Genomic DNA, 20,482 nt, shown 5'->3' with positions numbered 1-20,482 from the left:
AAGCTTTCCCAACGCTTACTTCAGTCTCTAATGATATAGTTGAGTGTGATAGGCTTATTCACCACTTCAAAAATACTTACAGTATTATTTTGTCCCATTGAATGGTTGTTTTATTGAATTATTCTTTTTTATTTAGATTTAAATAAATATACAGAATATACTGTAGAAGTGTCTGCTAGTACCACAGTGGGGGAGGGTGTTCGTAGTTCACCTCTGCATATACTAACTGATGAAGATGGTAAGTCAGAACAGAAGTTTCAGTACATTATTGTCTACCTGTATTCTTAATTTACTCTTATACTTCATGTCAGATGTTTTTAAGTTTTATGCATTTTTTTGGCAGTTATGTCTCTCCATTGCTATCTGTGTCTATGTATCTACACACAAACATACTTTATCTATCTATCTATCTATCTACCAAAAGATTTATCAATACAAGCTATATGAAATGTCGCAATTGCTGTGCATGGACTTTTGGCCTTACCAATATCTTATGAATTTGAAGAATCTTAATGTACTCATATTATTTTAATCTGATACATGACATGGTAGAATTAAATACTGTATTCGGTTTTTCAGTCATGTGAGAGCTGGGGAAAAGGAAAACCACAAAAAGCCAGTTTGAATTGCCCAGGGACATTTCTGTGGGTTTTTTTGGGGAAAGATTTTTGCATTCTTCTAAACAGATGCATGTACAGATACATATAGATAGATATGAAATTATTAATATTATGAAAATGACCGAAGTCCATCATCTGTAGCACTAGACTTCCAAACTGAGCAGGGGAGTGTTCTGCACTGCAGGCTGAGGGTAGAAGACAGTTGTTGCAACCCCTGCTAATTTGTACAGTAGGTAACAAATCAGCAGAGTAACCTTAAAATTATAGTTGTACTTTCAGTACACAATGTAGTTGTGGGAAGTTATCATTGGTCACCTCTCTAATTCTGCCAGGGAATTCTGAAAAAAAAATTCATAGCAAAAATCTTAACTTAGGTGCTGTGAGACACATTTTGGAGAAGGCTGTGTCTGTTCCTCTCCATTGATTAGGGAGGAAATCTCTGGGAATCTATTCTAAAGTGGCATTGACACAAGCAACCCACCAGCCACACCATCAGTATAAAAACTTTGCTCAAGAGTTATGTTGGTGGAGCAGACTGAAAAGAGCTCGTTTGGATAAATCCATTTTTTTAGCAGAGAGTATTTTTATTTAGAGCAATGAAGTTTCTATTCTTTAGGAAAAAAATCCTCTGAATAAGAATTGTAGAATGAACTAGACATGTCAAAAAGATGACATTCACTGTATGACAGATCTTTTATTATGTAGCCACTGAGGATAATATAACAAGTAAAACAAAATACAGCTGTTAACAATTTTCACTGGCATATAAACTCACTGAATTCAGTGAAACTTTGTTAATGAACAATATAAAAGAGTTTTTCCTATAATATAAAGAGTTATAAAACCTTTATGCCAACTTTCAATTAGTGAAAGCAACAAGAAGTGAAAAACAACAATATTTATAATACACCACATGTTCCGTATTCACAGGAACACAGTGTTCCAAGGTTCAGACCAAATGTTTCATAGATTTGCTAATAGTTATGCTCATATTCTCAATTTTCATGCATGACTACAGCTATGACCTGAATTTTTAGTGCATGATGCTCTTCAGTTTAATTTGAGAAAAACAAATGTAATTCTAATATTACTTTATAGTGATACATAGGTCTGTGAATCAAGATGAAGATTCATTTCTCAATAACACACTGACAATAAAGCAGTATTGCTTATGCATACATGAGTTATTTTTCCTCAGTAAAATTAATAAGAACCTTAGAAAAAAAATCAAACATGGTCTAACATTTTCATTTGCTTACAATGTTTCCCTAGAGAGTTGGGATAGGGTGTCATCTAGAGATCATCTTAAAATGAATTTTAAGGGTCTCAGTGAATGTCTATCTTTTAATTTGCCCTTGTGACATGTTAAATGTATGAATGTGGTCCTTATCTGATGGAGTGAATAGATTTTATCACTGTCTAGTATCCCACAATTTTATAATCTCTCAATGCCATGCTTATCTGTTTTTCCACCTTTTGGTGTTTTGTATTATTCTTTACAGCATCTTTTTTTCCTCAGGGGAACTATTATGCTGTATTTTACATGTGTTCATATCTATAAAGGTCTTGCTTTTATTAGAAGGGAAAAAAAATTACAGCAATATACTCGGGCAGTAGGTGAGTCACTGTGACCTAGCCACCGCTCTGTTTTCTCATGAAGTACTTTTTCCATTGAATCACAGAAACAGATGTTCTAACACCACCATGCAAAATCTTCTTTTATCATCTGTCAGAAAAAGGAAAAGAAGCTGTGCCTTAACATTAGCTGATGGATACTGTACCCGTGTGGTACAAGGTTAATTTTCTATCACAAATAATTAAAAGCCCATTTAAGGATGCTGTGTATCCCATCGATCTTAGCTGTTCAACAAGATGTTGTGTCCTGTTCTCTCATTTTATAGCTCCAAGTTCTCCTCCACAAGCCCTCTCTGTACAACAGTTGTTGGGTGTCACTGTGAAGTTGTCATGGAAACCACCACTGGAGCCAAATGGAATTATCCTCTATTACACAGTTTATGTCTGGTAAGATTTTTCTGGAAGTAGTTCTGAGGATAAATGTTAATCTGTAACCTATCAGGAATGTTAGGTTTTTATTACACAATATGTTGATTATATGTTTTGGGAGAACAAATATTCATCCAGCACTTAAAATACTAGACTTTTGTATATGCAAATTCAGAGTAGCCAAAAACTGGGGGAACAATTTCAACATTTTGTAAGAATCCTCAACATTTTTCCAAACATTATGCTGTAGTAAGTGAATTCAAATTTAAACTAGAGCATGGTGACTATTTTCATTATATTCTGATTAGGCCTGCTGCACAGCAGGGCACAAACCCATGCTGAATTGTCAAGGAGATTTGAAATAGGCTTAAAATAGAGAAATATTGCCTCCTCTTTTAGACAGTAAGAGCCATGTTCAGAGTTTTTGTATGAGCTATCAATTATATCTGCTGTTATATTTTGGTTTTATTACATTAATAGCAAAAGAGTATTTTTAACAGATACTTTTCATTTATTGTGTTTTAGTTTTTTCTATCTAACCTTTTTTTCCCATTTTTTCCCTCCTGACATCCTGCTGTGATATTTTCTCACCTTTACAAAGGACTTTTGTCACTTTAAAACTTGCAGCTTCTGTCCTATTCCTTGCATAACATAGTTTGGTCAAGTGACGTGGCATCTCTTCAAAGATCTATAACTTCTACTGGGAGTGAAAATATTTTTTATTGATCACTATTAATATATTGCATTTGTGCTTTACCATTTTATTGCCAGTACTAAGGTGCAGGAATCAAATACTAAAGTGCACATTATAAGATGTAAACCAGATGTGCAAATCTGCAGTTGTTATGGGCACACTGCTCTTGAGCTTACATTATTTTATCGTTATTTGACAGTTTTGGGGTAGGGTTTGGCCTCAGTCACTACATTTTTTTTTTTTTTAATTGTAATTTCTAGTTAAGTTGATGATAAAGTGAAGAGGAGCAAGGTCTTCTTTTCAGAAAAGTTAAATTTGTCTTCTCTTGTTAATTCTACTCTATTGGAAATGTCTGTTGCTCTTTCAAATGATGACCGTCCTCGAGCTAGGGAAGAGTTACTTCATGATAAGGGCTATGTTTTTTGATACATACTGTGTTCAAAGAATTGAGGTTATGCAAGTTTTCATCCTTATGTTCCCTCATAACTTACTGCTTTTGTTACTATGAGAAAAGATTTAACCAGAAGTATTTTTTAAAAAAACTCTTAAATGATCCGTCTTTCTAAATATTTCAATTAAGCAACCACATAATCTCTTGCTGTAAGCCTTGCCCCATATTCTTTTTGCTCTGTCTTGTCTGTCGTTACTGTGCCATACCTAAATTTAGAGAGGCTTTATGTACCATGTTAAGGCAAGGACATTGGAGAAAAACTCCCTTTGCCTTCAAAGAGGCCATAACTTCACTCCTTCCTTGGCAGGGAGGGAGGGGGGTGGAGGAAGGAGAGAAATTTCAAGTATTTAACAGAGTTGTCTCTACAGTTTCATAAAATGCATTGCAGGGGGAGATTTGACAAGGCAAACTGTAGTGCCATATAGTTGCTGCTCTTGGGAGGTATTCAATATATTTTGGAGGAGATTGTTAATCCCAGTGCTTCTCAATAAAGCAGAAGGAAGAAGGTTACTACAGATGTTAAATAAGTGTTCCTTCACTTAAATATTTTGCGACAGTTGTAGAGAATTTGGTAACCTTTCTTTAGCTGATTTGGAACAAGAATCCACAACAAAGAGAATAGAGAGGGTGATAATCTGCAATGTTTTCAGTTATATTTCATGGAATTGGTCAGAAGACAAGGTGGTTTTGGGTGCTAGGGAGTATCAAAGAAACTTTCTTCCTGCCTTGAGCCTACAAACTCATACTCCCTAAATGTAATTTTTGAGTATTAAATGTGCAATTAACAAAATTGCTGAACATGTATGTAGCCATTGTTTTTTTGGCATTATCCTTTCTACAAATTTTTGTGAGATACTTGTTGACTAGATCTATTTTCAAGTACAGATTTTTAAGAAAATATGGTACCTGTATTTATCAAATGAAAGTATGCAATTTCTTAGAATCTCTGTTGTTTGCATTTTTGAAAAATGCTGTTTAAGACCTTTTTGTAATATTTTTCTTCATTAAGATTTCTTGGCTTAACTTATTCTGCTAAGTACTTTCTTGCTGTCTGTGAAGACTGCACTCACTTTGATTAGTGATTTCTTATTTTTATTGCAATCTCAGTTGTTTCTGAACAGAAAATCAACTTCCCTTGAAATACCTCAAGCTTTTGTTCTTCTTTCTGTGCCTAGTTGTGGAAATGTTTTTTGACAACTCAGATGTAAAAATGTAGTTACTCAAGAGTAGAAATGTTTGCAGCACTAAGCTGTGGATTTTCTTCTTACTTAAATTATAACCAGATACGTATTTCCATACTAAGAATACACTGGGCAAAGATCCAGGAAAAGATGTCTTTCTTTGTATAGGGTTTGATAAGCACAGCTGCAATCTCTTGTAAATTTTACTGACTATTAAAAATGTCAGAAGTTTGGGAAAAATGTAAATGTTAACTTTCTCTATTGCCAAGAGTGTTTCCCATGTCAAGTGACATTCCACTCAAAATCTGAGGGTTAAGGAGGATTTTTTTTTCATTCTCATACATTTTCTCATTCCATTTATTTGTTAATGTAACCTTATTTCAGATATATTAGATGGTGATTTTTGCTAATAGGACAGTCATCCAGTTATCAAAGGATGAAAATCTAGTAGTTTTTAATAACTTTTTTCTTTTTTTTAGTATTAGAACACATTGTCATTTGTGAAAAGCTTCACAGTGACTCCTGGAGTAAGACATTTTGTTTTACTTATCAAATTATCATCTCTGTATGAAATCCTATTAGAGACACAGGACACCTACTCATATAGAAATCTTTGAAGGAATGGAATGTTAGGTTTTTATTTTCCTCCTTTTTTTTTTTCTTAAAAGATTACATTAACTTTACAAAGAATAATGACTTTACAATGAATAAAGACTTTTTGAATTCAAGTTAGTTATTTCTGTATCTTATTTTACTTTCTGATAATCATTTCATACCTATGCTAATAGCAGTGTTTTATTAAAGTTACATCTTACAGTCTTTCTAGGCGGGTTTTGACCTGACTAGAGTTCCATTCTGATCCTCTGCTACATTCCACCAGAATTAACTCAGCACCAGCTAATTCCTGTTCCATATCATCTTCTATTATTCCATTTATAACTTCAGCCTTCTGACCAATTTCACAGTGTCACAGTAGGGCATGCTCCCTGCTATAATCTTTTTATATTTCGCTATTCCTGTCCAGGGAGACAGTTTAGTTATGCCCTACTTTGTCCTTCCCAAGGGTACACATAACCATTTGAAAGCAGCTAAGAGATAGAAATACTCCTCCTTAGTTATTTCATATAGCCATTGTCTTTGTTGATGTAATTTATAACCATATTTCTGTGGAGTATTGGGGTGTTATTATTTTAAGGAACAAAATGAAGAGCCCTACCTCGATGTCACAGTAAAAAGTTAGTTTTTCACCATAAAAGACAAAAAGTTATCCTAGCCTATTTTAAAAACCTAAACTACTTGTATTTAACACAATATTGCATGTTTCAGTTTTACAACGAATGCCATAATTGTATATAGAGAGATATGGCATGTGTATATAATTAATAAAATACTTTTTTCTTTAGGAATAAAATGTCAAAGAGGAGTGTAAATGTAACAGAAACATCGCTGGAGTTGACATACCTAGAATATAACTATGAGTATAGTGCTTACCTAACAGCAAGTACAAGATTTGGAGATGGCAATGTAAAAAGTGATACTATAACATTCAGAACTTCTGAAGGAGGTAAGCTTATACACACTATGAACCTTTATTTTCATTCAGCCTTAAAATTCTGTCAGCCTTATTTAAGTTAATAAAGCCACTGAAGTAGAAGTGACATTTGACTTGTCAAGAAGAGACGTGCTACAAGTATCTGTGGCTCTATAAAATTATGATTGGTATTTATGTTAACTTATACTGAGAAGAAATTAGCATTTCTCTTCAGAACAGGTAAGATCCAAATAATTTCATTCTAAACTTTGAAATAAATTATTTTTGTAATATATTTTACTAGATCCTTACTTTAAGCTGCCGTGACACAACTTCTGATAGGGAAAATACTCCTTAGAGTATCCCTCTTAAATCTGAAATATTTTTAATTCGAAAATGAGCTCTATAAGTGCACATTGATTTGTTTATTCTATTTTAATTATTTTATACTTCCAACATGGAAAGTGACTTTTATATGATCATAGTGTATACTGTGCTTTGAAAGTCATTCAGTTTAAGTACTGTGTCTGGTTTTGCATCAATCATATTGATGTGGTTCCAAAATAGGTGTATGTAGGCATACTTCAGAATCATCCTGCATAGATAAAGCAATTCCCCAACTCACAACCACTGGCAGGATTAGCATCTATTGAAGCCATCCCTCCAAAGTCTGTCTACATCATCAGGTTGTAGGTATTTACAGTCATTGCTATTAAAGCTGTTATGGAAATAAGAATTGACTTTATAGGGACAGACTTTTAGTTACTGGTCCTGGGGTTCCCCCTCCAATTAATATTTTAGTATTTTACACAAACTAGAGCAGCACAAAGCAAGAGAGGTACATAACTTAGAGTGTTCAGTACTCTACTGCATGTTCTGTACAGCAGTTTCTTGGATGCTGAGAAATCTTGATTTAAATTCTCCTAAGCTGACTTAAGGGATTGAATTTAGCTCTCCTACATCACTGTGTTACTGAGAAGAACCATATGCTGCTATTCTTTATAAAACAGGAGGAGAGATTAACTGAAGAAGTCTTACAGGAGTCCTCCTGCACATTTAATAGGCTGAGAAAAGAGGAAAAAAGTGAAATTATCATACTGTCCAAGTTATGTACCTGGTTTACCCACATAGGTTGTGAGACTAAGTTCTGTTTATAATCAGAGAGAGCAAGGCTTTTAATTTAGGTTTTGTAAAACAAGTCCTTTTTTTCCCTACTAACCGTATTTGGAGTATAGAGACCTAACTCTGTCAACTTTCAATGTCTGCCAATTAGATTTTCTATGTGCACAAAGCAGTAAGTACAGGACAAATTCTATAAGAAAACTCTGTCTGTTCACAAATGCAGCTAAATACAAATACAGTTGAAAAAGTGTTTTAAAAATTCATTTTTACATTTACAGTTTTATTTAATTTTTTTTGTGAAGCATTTTCTATACCATAATCAGAAATACATTTAATTTGCCATAGGATACTGTAAGATCTACCATAGTGGATGTTCCTCAGGTACTAAAATGTACAAAACCCTGAGACAGAAAAGCTTTAGGTATGCTAAAACTTAACATTTTTCCAGCACCAAGCGATGCACCGAAAGATGTTACATACAGAAACCTTACTTCCACATCAATAATGTTATTCTGGTCTCCTCCTCAAAAGCCTAATGGAAATATACTGTACTACTCAGTTTATTTCAAAAATAATTCAGGAATATTCATACAGGTAAGCGTATTTATATTCTTTTGTAGAAGTCAATGAAATGTTCTAATAATTACTTAAAGATTAAATCAATTTTATGGTTATCAATAAATTGGTTTTTCATATTTCCTTTATCATGATGTAGTATTTTAGCTCACAAAGGCAGAAGCATATCTTGTAATCATGTTACATTGTGTATCCCACTAAGCATTCATATCATTAATCATTAAAGCCAGTAGATTTTGTGTAATATTCCATTATGCAAAGTTTATATGTACATGTATCTATATAAATATATGCACACGTGCGCTTAATACATATACGCTTAACATATGTAATGGATAGACTCAAGACCCACTACATGCATGGCACATCCTCAAGAGTATTTATTTTAGTCTAATCTAGCAATGAAATTTCTGGTTCTGGTTTTACTTTTTAATGCATGTTTGTACAGTATTGAAAATATGAAGGTAATATGAAAGTAGGGAACACATTTTTACTTCATATTTTTCTTACTCTCCGGAGGAAATTACTGTTTACTATACTGAAGCAAAGATATTGATACTCTGATGTTAAAGCTTAAAAGGCAAAATCTTATAAATAATATTTTGGTGATTTATTTTCACATAGGTTTTTTTGCTGTTGCTGCTTTCATCCTTAATTATGCACTACACATCAATTTTATATATAATCTTTCTGTTCTCCTTTCTATGAATATCTTATGGTACAGAAATATAATAAGGGAAATAAGCTTCCTTTACAGGTCTTTTGTCACAAGTTTTACACATATGGAAGAAAAACAAGAAATATAAATTCATTTAGAAAATTATGTATGGAAAATAACCTTGACTGCATAAATTTATGCTCAAGATATGTCTAAGGTGAAGTATGCATGTGTTTGAGGATAACTAGAAAAAGCGTTCACAAATGTTACAAATATCTGTGAGTGAGTAATTGCTGCCATACTTCAGTGTGTACACTTCTCTGACTTCTGTGAAGGTATGTGGTTGCCTGGCTCTGCATAGTTTCAGGTGCAAGCAGGACTGTGCCATGAGTTCATATTCTGATTAAAATTGAGATTGAAATCAGGGCTACAGTTCAGAATGTAGACTCTGTTTGCACACACTGCTATAACAACAGCATTTTTCTTAACAAATCTCTGGGCAAACCTTTACATCAGTGCGCCTGAACTAGCCCATCATATGAAGTACATCTCAAGAAATTTTGGAGGAGGACTATGGACTTGGACTATTCCTGCCTTTAGGAAGGTGCAGCTCTGAGATGAATGAGTAAGGTGAAGCTTACTCTGAGAGAGGAAGAGAAAATCCCCCAGGATGTGCCCAGGACTCTGGAAATAAAGGAGGAAGATAGGGAAGATGGAGGACGGTAGCATTGGCCCAGCAAGGCGAGGGTCCAGTTTTATTATCCTGTAATGCAGTCAGGCAGGGAAAGGACAGTGGCACAAGTGGAAGTTAATGCTGCTTTGGCATATTATGAGGTGGATAGCAGGAAAGTGCTGACAGTAGCTCTACTTCTGTGTGTGGAAACTACCATTTTCATCATTTTGACTTTGATTTTTATCTCATCCCTCTGCCGTCTGAAGATAGGTTTCAGCTGCTGTTGCATCTGTCTCTTATTGCCCATGGGATATGAACGTTAATCTCTCAAATCATGATCAAATCTTAATCTGTCTGCTCTCTTTAACTTCTTCTGCCCTTCACATCCTGTCTGCTCACTGCTTAGCATAACAACTACCGTATCTACGCTGCAGTCCTATTCTGTACCTTGGCATGCCTGTGGGTGCAAGACAGATTTCGAACAGGTAAAAAAAGCCAACCCATTTCTGTCAGATATTTTATATTACTCTTTTTACAAGAGAGAAATGCATGTGTAAAAGTCAGCCTGATATGTGACTATTTATATATTTATATGACATATAGAGACAGTTGTAAGCTGCACGAGTATGCATACGTATAGCTTACAACTATCTGTAACTTAGAAGTATAACCATGTAATTGTAGGATCTGTTGCTAAGTTTTGTATTGCACACATTTGGAAAGAAAGAATCCTCAGCTGAAATACTCTGCATCGAGGTAACCATTCTGCTTATGTTTATCCAAACTGTATTTTCAGTTTGAGAAATTATACAGGAGAATTTGAAAAGTAGGTATCTTTTCATGTTTCACATTTTCATGTTGTAGGCAGCCATTCTCTATCAGTCTTTCCTCTGTTTCTTTGTCAGGACATAATTCCAGAGGTCCAAGTCTTAAAGAATATCTTCTAGATGCCTGAAAATCCACCCTTGCTGAAGATTATCAAGCAAGTTAACATCTCCCAGTGCTTTCATAATCTGAAATAGATTAAGAAGTCATACTAAAACTGGTGCTATTCTGTTGTCTCAATTTCTCAGTTCTCACACACTCTCAAACTTCTCAGGCATATTAAAACCAAATTATATAAACTACTGACTATTAATATGTTAAAACTAGGAAGTTAATATCTGCAGAGTGTTTTATTTAGGATATAAAAAAGACCTGAGATAAAAGATACAGTTTACTCCTTTACATGATGCAGAAACTTGAGTTTTCCTTCACAAAGGGAAAATTTATGTACCTTCATAAGTCAGAAAAATAATATATAGTTTCTTTGCTTTACTGGTCTACATGAAAAATAACACTGCAGCTGTCCAGTCAGAAGGCCTGGGATGCTCAGACGTAAGGTACAGAACCAGAATAGCAGAAGGAAATATTTAGTGATGGAGATTAGATTTAAGGATTTTGGTAGATGAGTGGGCTGTTTCTATGGGGATGCTGACAGTTGTAAAAGAAAATGTGTCAGAGAGGGAGGAATGACTGGTAGCCAGCTAGAAGAAACCATTACCTGCATTAGGCTAGGTTCCAGTTCAGCTTTATCTTTCATATTCTGCTGTCATAGGTCTAGGGAGTATGCTACTTCTTGGTATATATATCCTGTCCCAGTGCTGTAAAGATATGACATGTATGCTGACAAAGAGTACTTCCTTCACAGATGACATGACACTGTACCTTTTCTTCACATCACTTCTCTGTGACACTACTGGGCTCCTACAATTCAAGCTTTCATTGTTTGCAGTAGCAGCTTTGCAAGTTTTGCTCCATGATGCCTTGCCTGGTGCTTGAAGCAATCATACTGCCCACATTTCAGTCTTATCAAGGAAATAAGTCAAAGACTTTATGGAAGTAATTGTCTCATGGCTAAATATCAACCTATGGAAGATATCATTGATTTGAATAAACTCTTCTATTCAATCTCTATATATTTGTGTTTTGATTAGCAAGAAAGTGGGAAAGGTGCTAATTACAAATATAAATTTATGATTCAATAAAGTTCCCCAGTGTAGCAATTTCAGTACAGATGAAAAATGTCCCGCTCTGACAAACCAGACAGGGGAACCAGGAGCAAAGTACTGAAAAAAAGCCTATGATCCTTCTAGCAACTGAACATCAGACCCCAAATCATCCAACCTCCACCTCAAGCCAATTGAAGTGAATATGACTGGATACAGTTCAGAGTGAAATTCAACTTGGTCTACCCTTGGGATGCAGACAAGGGATGCAAACAATGTGCTATATTACTTAACAACCAAACATTTTGTTTCACCAATATGACCAAAGTAGGGATAAAAAGGGGAACTTCCCTAAAATAAACTGCAAGTTTTTAAAAAGCTGGTCTCAGAATGGCAGAGCACACAGAAAGGAAATAACTTCACTTAGGTTTTTACTGGAACAGTGACTATTACGGTCCTTGAAGGATGGTTTGGATTAGCCCTCACAGTGTCACCACTCACCTGAATGCCAGAGTCAAGTGTGTGATCCTCCAACTTGAAACAAGAATGCAACACAATGAACCTAAAGAAGAAAAGAGAACAGGGGAAAAAGGTTAAAAGTGAAGAAGAGCATCACCATATTTCCATATACAGCTAATTACAGCTTTATGCCCCTGGAAATATCTGCCGCTTCCTGAGGTGAAGAAGATACTAGTTTCTGCTGACACTTTCATGGCTTGAGTGTATTGCTTACACTTAGCTGCTTTTAATAATCTGATACTTTGCTATGTCAAAACTTCTTTCATGTATGGATGAAGAAAGGGACAGAAGGAAGAATTTCTTCAGCTGTAGCCAAAGATCCTAAGCTGTTTCCTTTCATCTGCAGCCACAGTTAATTGTAAAACTTCCTATAGTGTTCTATCCCCAGGGTACAATTAGTACAAGTTTCATCTCTTCTCAGTTTGTACCCACACAGTTCTTCCTGCTCATTGTTACTCTTAATTATGTGTTCCTTTTTTTTCCTAATATGTTGTCATATCAGTAGTTTGAGATAATCTCCACTCCTTGGGCTCCTCAAAGTAAAGGAACTACCTCTCAAAATAGTGTTTGTTGACCCACCAAAACCCCGTTAATAATATTGACGTTGGTTCACTGAGTCTTTAACTGCCAGACAGCTGGCTGAATTGTAAAGGTATGCTTTTTAAACTAAGAGTTGAATTTTCAGCTGTTCATACCAATAAACTCCTGTTAAATCTAGGATCAAAACTTGATGCGGTAGCCTTGCCATTTTTACCTTGAATACTCAGGTTGTTATTTAAGGGCTTATTAAAAAAAGTCTCATTATTAGATGTTATAAATTACTAATCATTGCTAACAGTAATAATAATAATAATAACAATAACAAAAAGAGGGCATTAGAATGCTTCTTCTGGGCCAGATGATGTATTCTGTCATACCCTGCTTAAGTATTAGAAAGTTTAATTAAATACCTGAGAATTGGATCCACTGTTTCCTGTATCTTAACCTACCAAATGTAACACAAAGTTCTTTCCAGCCTTTTTCAGTTAGGTACGAAGCTAGTGTGAAATCCAAACTAATTTTAGAAGAAAGTAATATATTTAGGTGGAATTTTTTGTATTTTGACTGATGTTGGCTTAACTTAATCTTTTGGGCAAAACTAACAGTGTGCTTATATTCAGTTAATAGGAGTGGATATAAAAATTTGTACTCACAATTTGTGCAGCTTCTGTTCTGCATTCAAAAAAAAGGCTTAAATTTTCATTGCCAAACAAACTGTTTACTTATTTATGTTATGTAAGTACTATTGACTGCAGGGAAAACTAGGTCTCAGGTACAGGTATAAAAATCTCAGGGAAATGGCTGAGAGTGTCACCTATTGTTTTCTGAAAAAATAAAAATATTTTGCCCATAAAAAATATTGCTGATGTGTTGCATTAAATATATAAATTGATATGTTTTGGTGACAGATACCAAGATTGTGTACTGAACTATCAGTTTGTACAGTACTGATTCAGCTGTGATAGGGCACGTAACAGTGACTTCTTCAGTAGGAACTTTCCTCATGGGAAATACAATCCATTTTTCAGTATGCAGTTTTAGCATGTCTGTGCTTATATGTGGTATTTCTAAATTTTAACACCCAAATATTTCTGTTGCCTTTCTCCTGCTTTAGTAAGTTTGCTCTCACAGCCTCACTTTTTCAGAAAAGCATTTACTTGAAAGCTAACTTGGTTTTTAAAGAAGTGGAGGATGTGGATTAGATCTAACACCAAAAATAGGAGGCTGGCCAAATAGCTGGAATTCATCAGGGGCTTAGGAAAAATAAATCTCACCCTGAAAATGTTGCTATGTAGAAAAATTAGGACTTCTTTGGTCCTGAGAAGTGCTGTCCATGCCATCTGCTCAATGGAGCAACGTGGCTGTCAGAGAGGAATGCTACTGGCTCTTTGAATCAGCAGCGAAGATTTGACCTAATGCTTGATCTGAATATGCCTATGGGCTAAATAACTTCTCAACAATTTTCAAATCATGAAACAAACTGTGTTGGATCCTCTAAGTCAGGTTCCTGTAAAGCAGTGGATGATTCAACACATTTGCTTATGTGGTATAGCTGAACTTACATAAATAATATGCTTTATAGTTTTTCTTTTCATCTTCCAAAGTTGTTGATCCTAAACAGGAATAGCCTCCTTAGAGGTGCTGATCTGAAGCACTGACCTATTGCTGTAGTCACAGTATTAGTGACATTTTCTTACACAGTTCAAAAGAAAGTGGGTCTAGGTTCTGCTGCTATCCTTTCATTAGCAAGTAACTGAAGAAAGGAAAAAAATTCTGTTGATGCCTTTGTTTTAACATGGTCCACTCACTATAGACATTTCCTTAGAGATAATGGCACGTTGTTATTGGGAGGGACAACTAACAAAAGGAAATGTTTATCAAGTGATGCAGTGAGATCTCTGCCACTGAAAGTTTTAAGTTCAAAATCTACTCTCATAAAAATAGATTAGAGAGAGAAGACCTTTGTTTTGATTAATAATGATCAGCCAAGGCATGCGTGATTCAGGAAATCTATGAGCAATTAGTAGATGTTGCTTTTTTTTTTTGTAATTTTCTGGATGAAATATGGATAAACACACTGCATTATAACAGTTTTAATCTCTGAACTGGCATTCAACAATTACAAACAACAGGAGAAGACAATTATGTACTCTGTAGTATTACAAGCAGTAAAAATAGACATCATACAATCGAGTATTTCAGAAAAAAATCAGTACTCATTAGGAGTCAAAGTACAGGTTTATGTCTTCTGAATGCTATGGTGAATCATGTCTGCTGCTGGTGCTGGTGGTGATGGCTAAATGGGGAACTAGAAAGAGAAATCAGTGATTAAAAACATTTTAAGTGGTAACGTTTTCTTTTTTTTTTTTCCGTTTAGAATTTCACAAGTCATGGTAATGACAGCAACGTCAGTGTGTCTCCATTTGTAGTGCTGGATGACTTGGCAAAATACAGCCATTATATTTTATGGTTAACTGCAAGCACAGCATTTGGAGATGGAAACAAAACCAGTGAAAAAATAGATGTGTACACAGATCAGGATAGTAAGTTAATAACTTTTTTAGTGCTCATTGTATATCAGTGCTTATATTTATTAAATATTCTCTAACTTAAAAATTATTTTACTGTTATGATGGCAAAGTCAAAAACATATCATTGAGTGGTTTTGAATGCTGCAATATTTATCTTTGCCAGGAAGGCATTTTGATCTAAGTCTTTGAAATACTAACATAGCTCAAAAGCCTCTGTGTATACAAGCAATAAAATTATTGTCTTAAGATGTCATTAAAACTCTTTTCTTAAACAAATTTAACAGAGATGATTATTCATATATGCCTTCAACTATTTTTCTTTTGATATTGAAACAAAAATAATTTTTAAAAGTTGTAAAAAATATGACAACTGACATTTTCAGACTAATTATATTTTGAACAGTTATTTCTGGCTTGGGTTTGGATGTTTTATTACTGTAATCCATGCATTTAATTTTTTGCTTATTATCTCTCATAGTCCCAGAAGGTTTTGTTGAAAATCTGGTCTATCAAAACATTTCCTCATCTTCTGTAAATGTAAGCTGGCTTCCACCATCCCAGCCAAATGGCTTAGTCTTCTTTCATGTTTCTCTAAGTTTAATGCAACTGGGAACCAGTAAGACATTATCTTTCCTTACTTACAACATGAGCATAATTTTTGATGATCTGGAGAAATATACTGATTACATTCTGAAAATCACACCAGCCACTGATAAAGGATCTTCTGAACGGCATGCTCTAAGTCTTCATATAAGAACTGATGAAGATGGTAAGATTTTTTATTAATTCCTAAGGAAATGTATAAAAAAAACCCCAAATAACTTTCTAAAAGAAAAAAAATTGTGTTTTTCTTGTGTCACTTAAAGTTTTTTTGTTATACAGTGACACAAACAGCTGCTACACATTTCTGCTTTGACACCATGAAATGGAATTTTTCATTCTAACTCATATTTTTCTGAGATTATCCTTGTTTTTCTCTTTATTGTTTCTTCATATAGTCCCAGAATCTGCACCTGTAATCAAAACATTTTCAAATCTCTCAACTACCTCAGTTATGCTTTCATGGGACCCTCCTATTAAGCCAAATGGTATTATAAAACGTTATGATTTAAACCTATATGGGCCAGAAAGGAATAACTCATTCTCTACCACCAATAATTTTATCATCTTGGAAGACCTTCTGCCATTCACATTGTACAGCATTTATGCAGCTGCAAGAACAATAAAAGGACCCGGTCCATCCGCTGTGCTTCAGTTCTACACAGATGAGTCAGGTGAGAAAATTCAGTTGTAACCAACTTCAAAATATCAGCCTTATGTTACTGCATCCATCTTAGATCTGAGCATCAGACCTGTTGAAATGAAGAATTAATTTTCCATTGGTCTGTGGGTGAAGAGCTTTCAGAAGGAAACACTGCAAGACAAGTGTTTCTGAGTGCTCCTCCTCCTGCCACACTGTGCAAGAGGAGGTCACATTCTGCATAGGATTACAAAAATAACTCCATGAAGAAATATCTTTTGCCTTTGGAATGTGTTATTGTTTCCAAAATGTCAGGGATTTTGAAGCAAGCAACAGTACCTTTCTCTTCATGTGCTCATGCAATTGAAAAATGATAAAACATGTAAATATTTCTGACACACTGACACAGTTTTCCTTTACATGAACCTCCTCTCCGCTGCATGGTAAATGACATATCTTTTAAATATATGAGTTGGGTTCCATATATGGTGTAGAAAGCAAAGTATACCTCATTCCAGTTATATATGTAATATGGCTTTTGTTAAATGTCTTAGTTCTGACAATAGGGATGTTTAAGTGATTAATAGTTTTGTTAGATCTCTAAGAAGATCCCTTGCTGACTAAACATGTATTCTGGATTAATGGAATTTGTTTCATGTCAAAGAAGAAGAAGAAAGATTGAAATAACAATGACGTACTGTTAGCTTGAGTTTAGATACAAATGTAAACAAAAGTACCTATGTTCTCTGCATGTGCAAAGTGTTTTGTTTTGTCTGGATTATTTGTGATTTGGAACTCAATAACATTTCTCTTTTCCAGTGCCATTATCTCCACCCCAGAACTTGACCATTATCAACTACACTGCAGATTCTGTGTGGCTAAAATGGGATCCAAGTCCCCAGTCAAATGGTGTTATTATGAGATATAATTTTAAGATTTATCAGAACAACACTGAAAAACTATTTTTTTGGGTACGTTTTTAATTGAGTGTATAATTTTTTAAAATATTTTTTCATGCTTTAGGAAAAATGATATGGCAAATATTTTAAATATCATGCTCCTAGAATTATGAAGTTCCTATAAATTCCTATTTGCTAAGACAGTTTAATTCCCTTCCCACCATACCTGTAATTCAACTTTTCAAATTAAACAGAAAAAAATTGTTTGATGTTAACTTGCTTTGAGCTTCTGATGTTTCACTAATGGTGAGATTTATTAATCTTAATTTGTATTTTAGTGTAAGCTTGATGTTAGAAAATGACAGTAGTTACTTGCCTTGTGGCTACCTTTGTTTAGCTATTTAATATCTATGGACTTTCAAGATTCAAAACGACAGTAATTCCTAGTCATCTTATAAAATAGTAAAACTGTTCAGAGGTCTTCACTTAAAAAAAAATGCAGAATAAGAATAACTGAGTAAATTGTAACTGAAATAGCTGCTATATAAATGTTCAGGTTCAAACATGCCTTGCATAAACAGGTCCAAGGAATTGAGTGGTAGGTTTTAGCTTTTTTTTAATAAAAAAAGTCTTCATCAATCTATGTATCTAGTTAAGGTAAAGAAATTAGAAGCTATCTCTTCCACTGCAGAGGTGTAGTAAGGAAGTAGAAGGTAAGAGGGATTGATGTGAAGCTGGAAAGGGTTTTCAGTATTTGACTGAAAGCTACTCAGAGTGGAAGAGGCAAAACTATGGCTGTAAATCCTCTGTTCATTTCAGTAGGTTCAAGGTGAAGCCCACAATGTTTCTAGAGATTAATTGTGTACTAATAATTTTTTCTTCCTTAAGAACATTTCAGGTTCAAACCATGAGGCAAACCTTGTTGGGTTAGAACCATACAGCCCCTATTTTATCAGTGTCTCTGCATTTACCAAGCTTGGGAATGGCAATCAGTTCAGCAATGCTGTCCAATTTACAACGATGGAATCAGGTTAGATGTGACTTTTTCTAAGCTGAAGTTCTGTTTAAATATATTTATTTTCCTTGTATGGCTGAACAAAAGTCTTCCTCATCTCTCCAAAGAAAACACAACCTAACACTATCTCACTGTCTCTTGCCTGTGTAGCACCAATCCACATTCCTGTTGTAGACTGGGTTTGAAGTTTGATTTCGGAAGTGTAGAATTAAAAATGTCCTCATCTGAAATGAGAGGCTTATATGGCTACTATAAATCTTTTAATAGCAACACAGATAAAGGGAGGAAAATTAGATAGGTATCAGTCTTTGCAGATCAAAGCAGTAATTCATATCCCTATGAAAATAACTGAAACATTAGCAGTATCAAAAGCAGCTGGACAAAAGATTGGCAAACGAACTGGAAATTGTATTAGACAAATAGAAATTTTTTACTTTTTTTTTTTTTTTATAATTTATTTTAGGATGGAAGCTAGCCACTAAAAGTGAAATACCTAACTTTCACTAAAGAGAGCCAGTGGGTTTGTGAAACAGGCCATCATGCAAAACTGTAGCTCCTTTGCCAGGTCAGAGCAACCCCCAGGCTCTGTAAGGGTTGTCAGTGCCAGGGGACTAGCATGGGTTAGGGGGCTCCCAGGTTCCTTTACACCATTAGCAAAGGGAGCAGACAAAATATCAAAAGATCCCATATAATGACTACAGGTTTGCTAAGATCATGCTTCCAGTGAGAGGTTCTTTCCAGAACTGGTAAAGCAGAGGTTCTCGGAAAAAGTTATGCTGTTTATTGTACCCAAGAGTTACAACACCATCAGAAATCTGGACCATCACTAAGCTGGTTCAGTTTGGCTATGGGACCCGTGCTGCTGAAGGTGGTCCTACTCAAGAACCATGGTCATCTGTCAGTTGTTTCATTTCATCACTGACATTCCATACTTGTGGTACTTTTTTCAGTTCTCTTTAACCAATTGTTCATAAGTAATTGCTCTATTTTCAACATGATTATTATATTTTCTACCTTCATTAATTTTTTATGAGCATTTAAAAATTTTCTTCTGCTGGAACCAGCAAATAGATGGGGAACAGTAAGATAAAATGATGCATATGAAAGCTCTGAAACCTGCCCAGTGACTTATGTACAGAGAAGTGCGATATAGTGCCTGAAAGAAATAAATACGGAAACAGATAAATAAGGAATTTCTGCTGTTGATGCGGTTGCTATGTATATGGAATAGGTATATGGAGTATGTATATTATGTATGTTATAAACACTGTGCTTAAAAAATTATGGTGAAAATACAAGCAAAAGTTTTGTCGGGAAAACAAAACTGAAGCACACAGCTAGGAAAAAGCCAGATAGATGGCCTCTTCTGTCTCAAGGACTAACATTGGTCACATTTATAGTAGTTGGAAATGAACAATCTAACGAGGATGAAGACATATTTTTGTTCCTTTAATGTGTTTCTTTTATTAATTTGTCTGAAACTGTAGTGTTTGACTCTTGCTATGAACATAGGGTTTGCTTCTCTAGTGATATTGTTCTGTGACTACAATTTTAATTGTGTATGCATGTTAATCTTTGGTGCATGTGCATCTTTTAAGTGCCAGATGCTGTACAGAACTTCCATTGTATTGCAACGAGTTGGCAATCAATCCTATTGCAGTGGGACCCTCCTGCTTCAGCCAACGGTGTAATTACACATTACATCATAACTGTTGAAGGAAATTCTACAAATTTTTCATCTTATGATACACTGCATACTTTTAGAAATCTGATTTCCAATATTACTTATGAAATTAAAATAAAAGCTGCAACATCTGCTGGTGATGGTGAAGAACAGATATGCAATGCCAGCACCCTTCCAGAAAAAGGTAACTAAAATTATTCAAGTTAATTTTTTTATTTAATTTAAATGATGACTATGAAACAAGCAGGCATAAAAAGCCTGCTTCAATACAGGCAGTTAAATCATTCTGTTGTTTAAATTTCTTGCTAATAGTGAATGAAGAGAAACAGGGCTTCCTCTTTGTCCTGTTTTAGAACCTGCCTAGTGATGAGAATAAATTGCCATTTTAAAAAACACAGAGAGAACACATTTTTCTGTGTGAGTTTGAATAGTTATTTTATTGATTTATGATCAACTATTATTTTTTTTTCTTATAGTATCTGCCTTATTCCTAGTGTATTTAGGATATTGGAGACTGTAAGTCTGAAAATATTTTTGGGAGTGAATTTTTGTTGGT

At 34.6% G+C, this 20,482-nt stretch overlaps 1 protein-coding gene across 1 annotated transcript in view; it reads left to right on the top strand.

The window, feature by feature from the left end:
* PTPRQ (protein tyrosine phosphatase, receptor type Q) overlaps positions 1 to 20,482 on the top strand; it is a 124,342-nt gene that overhangs the window by 47,047 nt on the left and 56,813 nt on the right. Inside the window, exons 32-41 of the mRNA XM_017743906.1 lie at positions 137 to 238; positions 2,522 to 2,642; positions 6,354 to 6,514; positions 8,052 to 8,197; positions 14,935 to 15,100; positions 15,567 to 15,857; positions 16,087 to 16,362; positions 17,148 to 17,299; positions 18,116 to 18,257; positions 19,841 to 20,110. Of these exons, the coding sequence (XP_017599395.1) occupies positions 137 to 238; positions 2,522 to 2,642; positions 6,354 to 6,514; positions 8,052 to 8,197; positions 14,935 to 15,100; positions 15,567 to 15,857; positions 16,087 to 16,362; positions 17,148 to 17,299; positions 18,116 to 18,257; positions 19,841 to 20,110 (1,827 nt within the window). The remainder of the gene's footprint in view (positions 1 to 136; positions 239 to 2,521; positions 2,643 to 6,353; positions 6,515 to 8,051; positions 8,198 to 14,934; positions 15,101 to 15,566; positions 15,858 to 16,086; positions 16,363 to 17,147; positions 17,300 to 18,115; positions 18,258 to 19,840; positions 20,111 to 20,482) is intronic.

The sequence above is a fragment of the Corvus brachyrhynchos genome, unplaced genomic scaffold, assembly GCF_000691975.1.
Source record: "Corvus brachyrhynchos isolate BGI_N302 unplaced genomic scaffold, ASM69197v1 scaffold9, whole genome shotgun sequence".
Lineage (NCBI taxonomy): Eukaryota > Metazoa > Chordata > Aves > Passeriformes > Corvidae > Corvus > Corvus brachyrhynchos.
The sequence above is the reverse complement of the archived record's forward strand: the minus strand, read 5'-3'. Positions and strand labels throughout refer to the sequence as shown.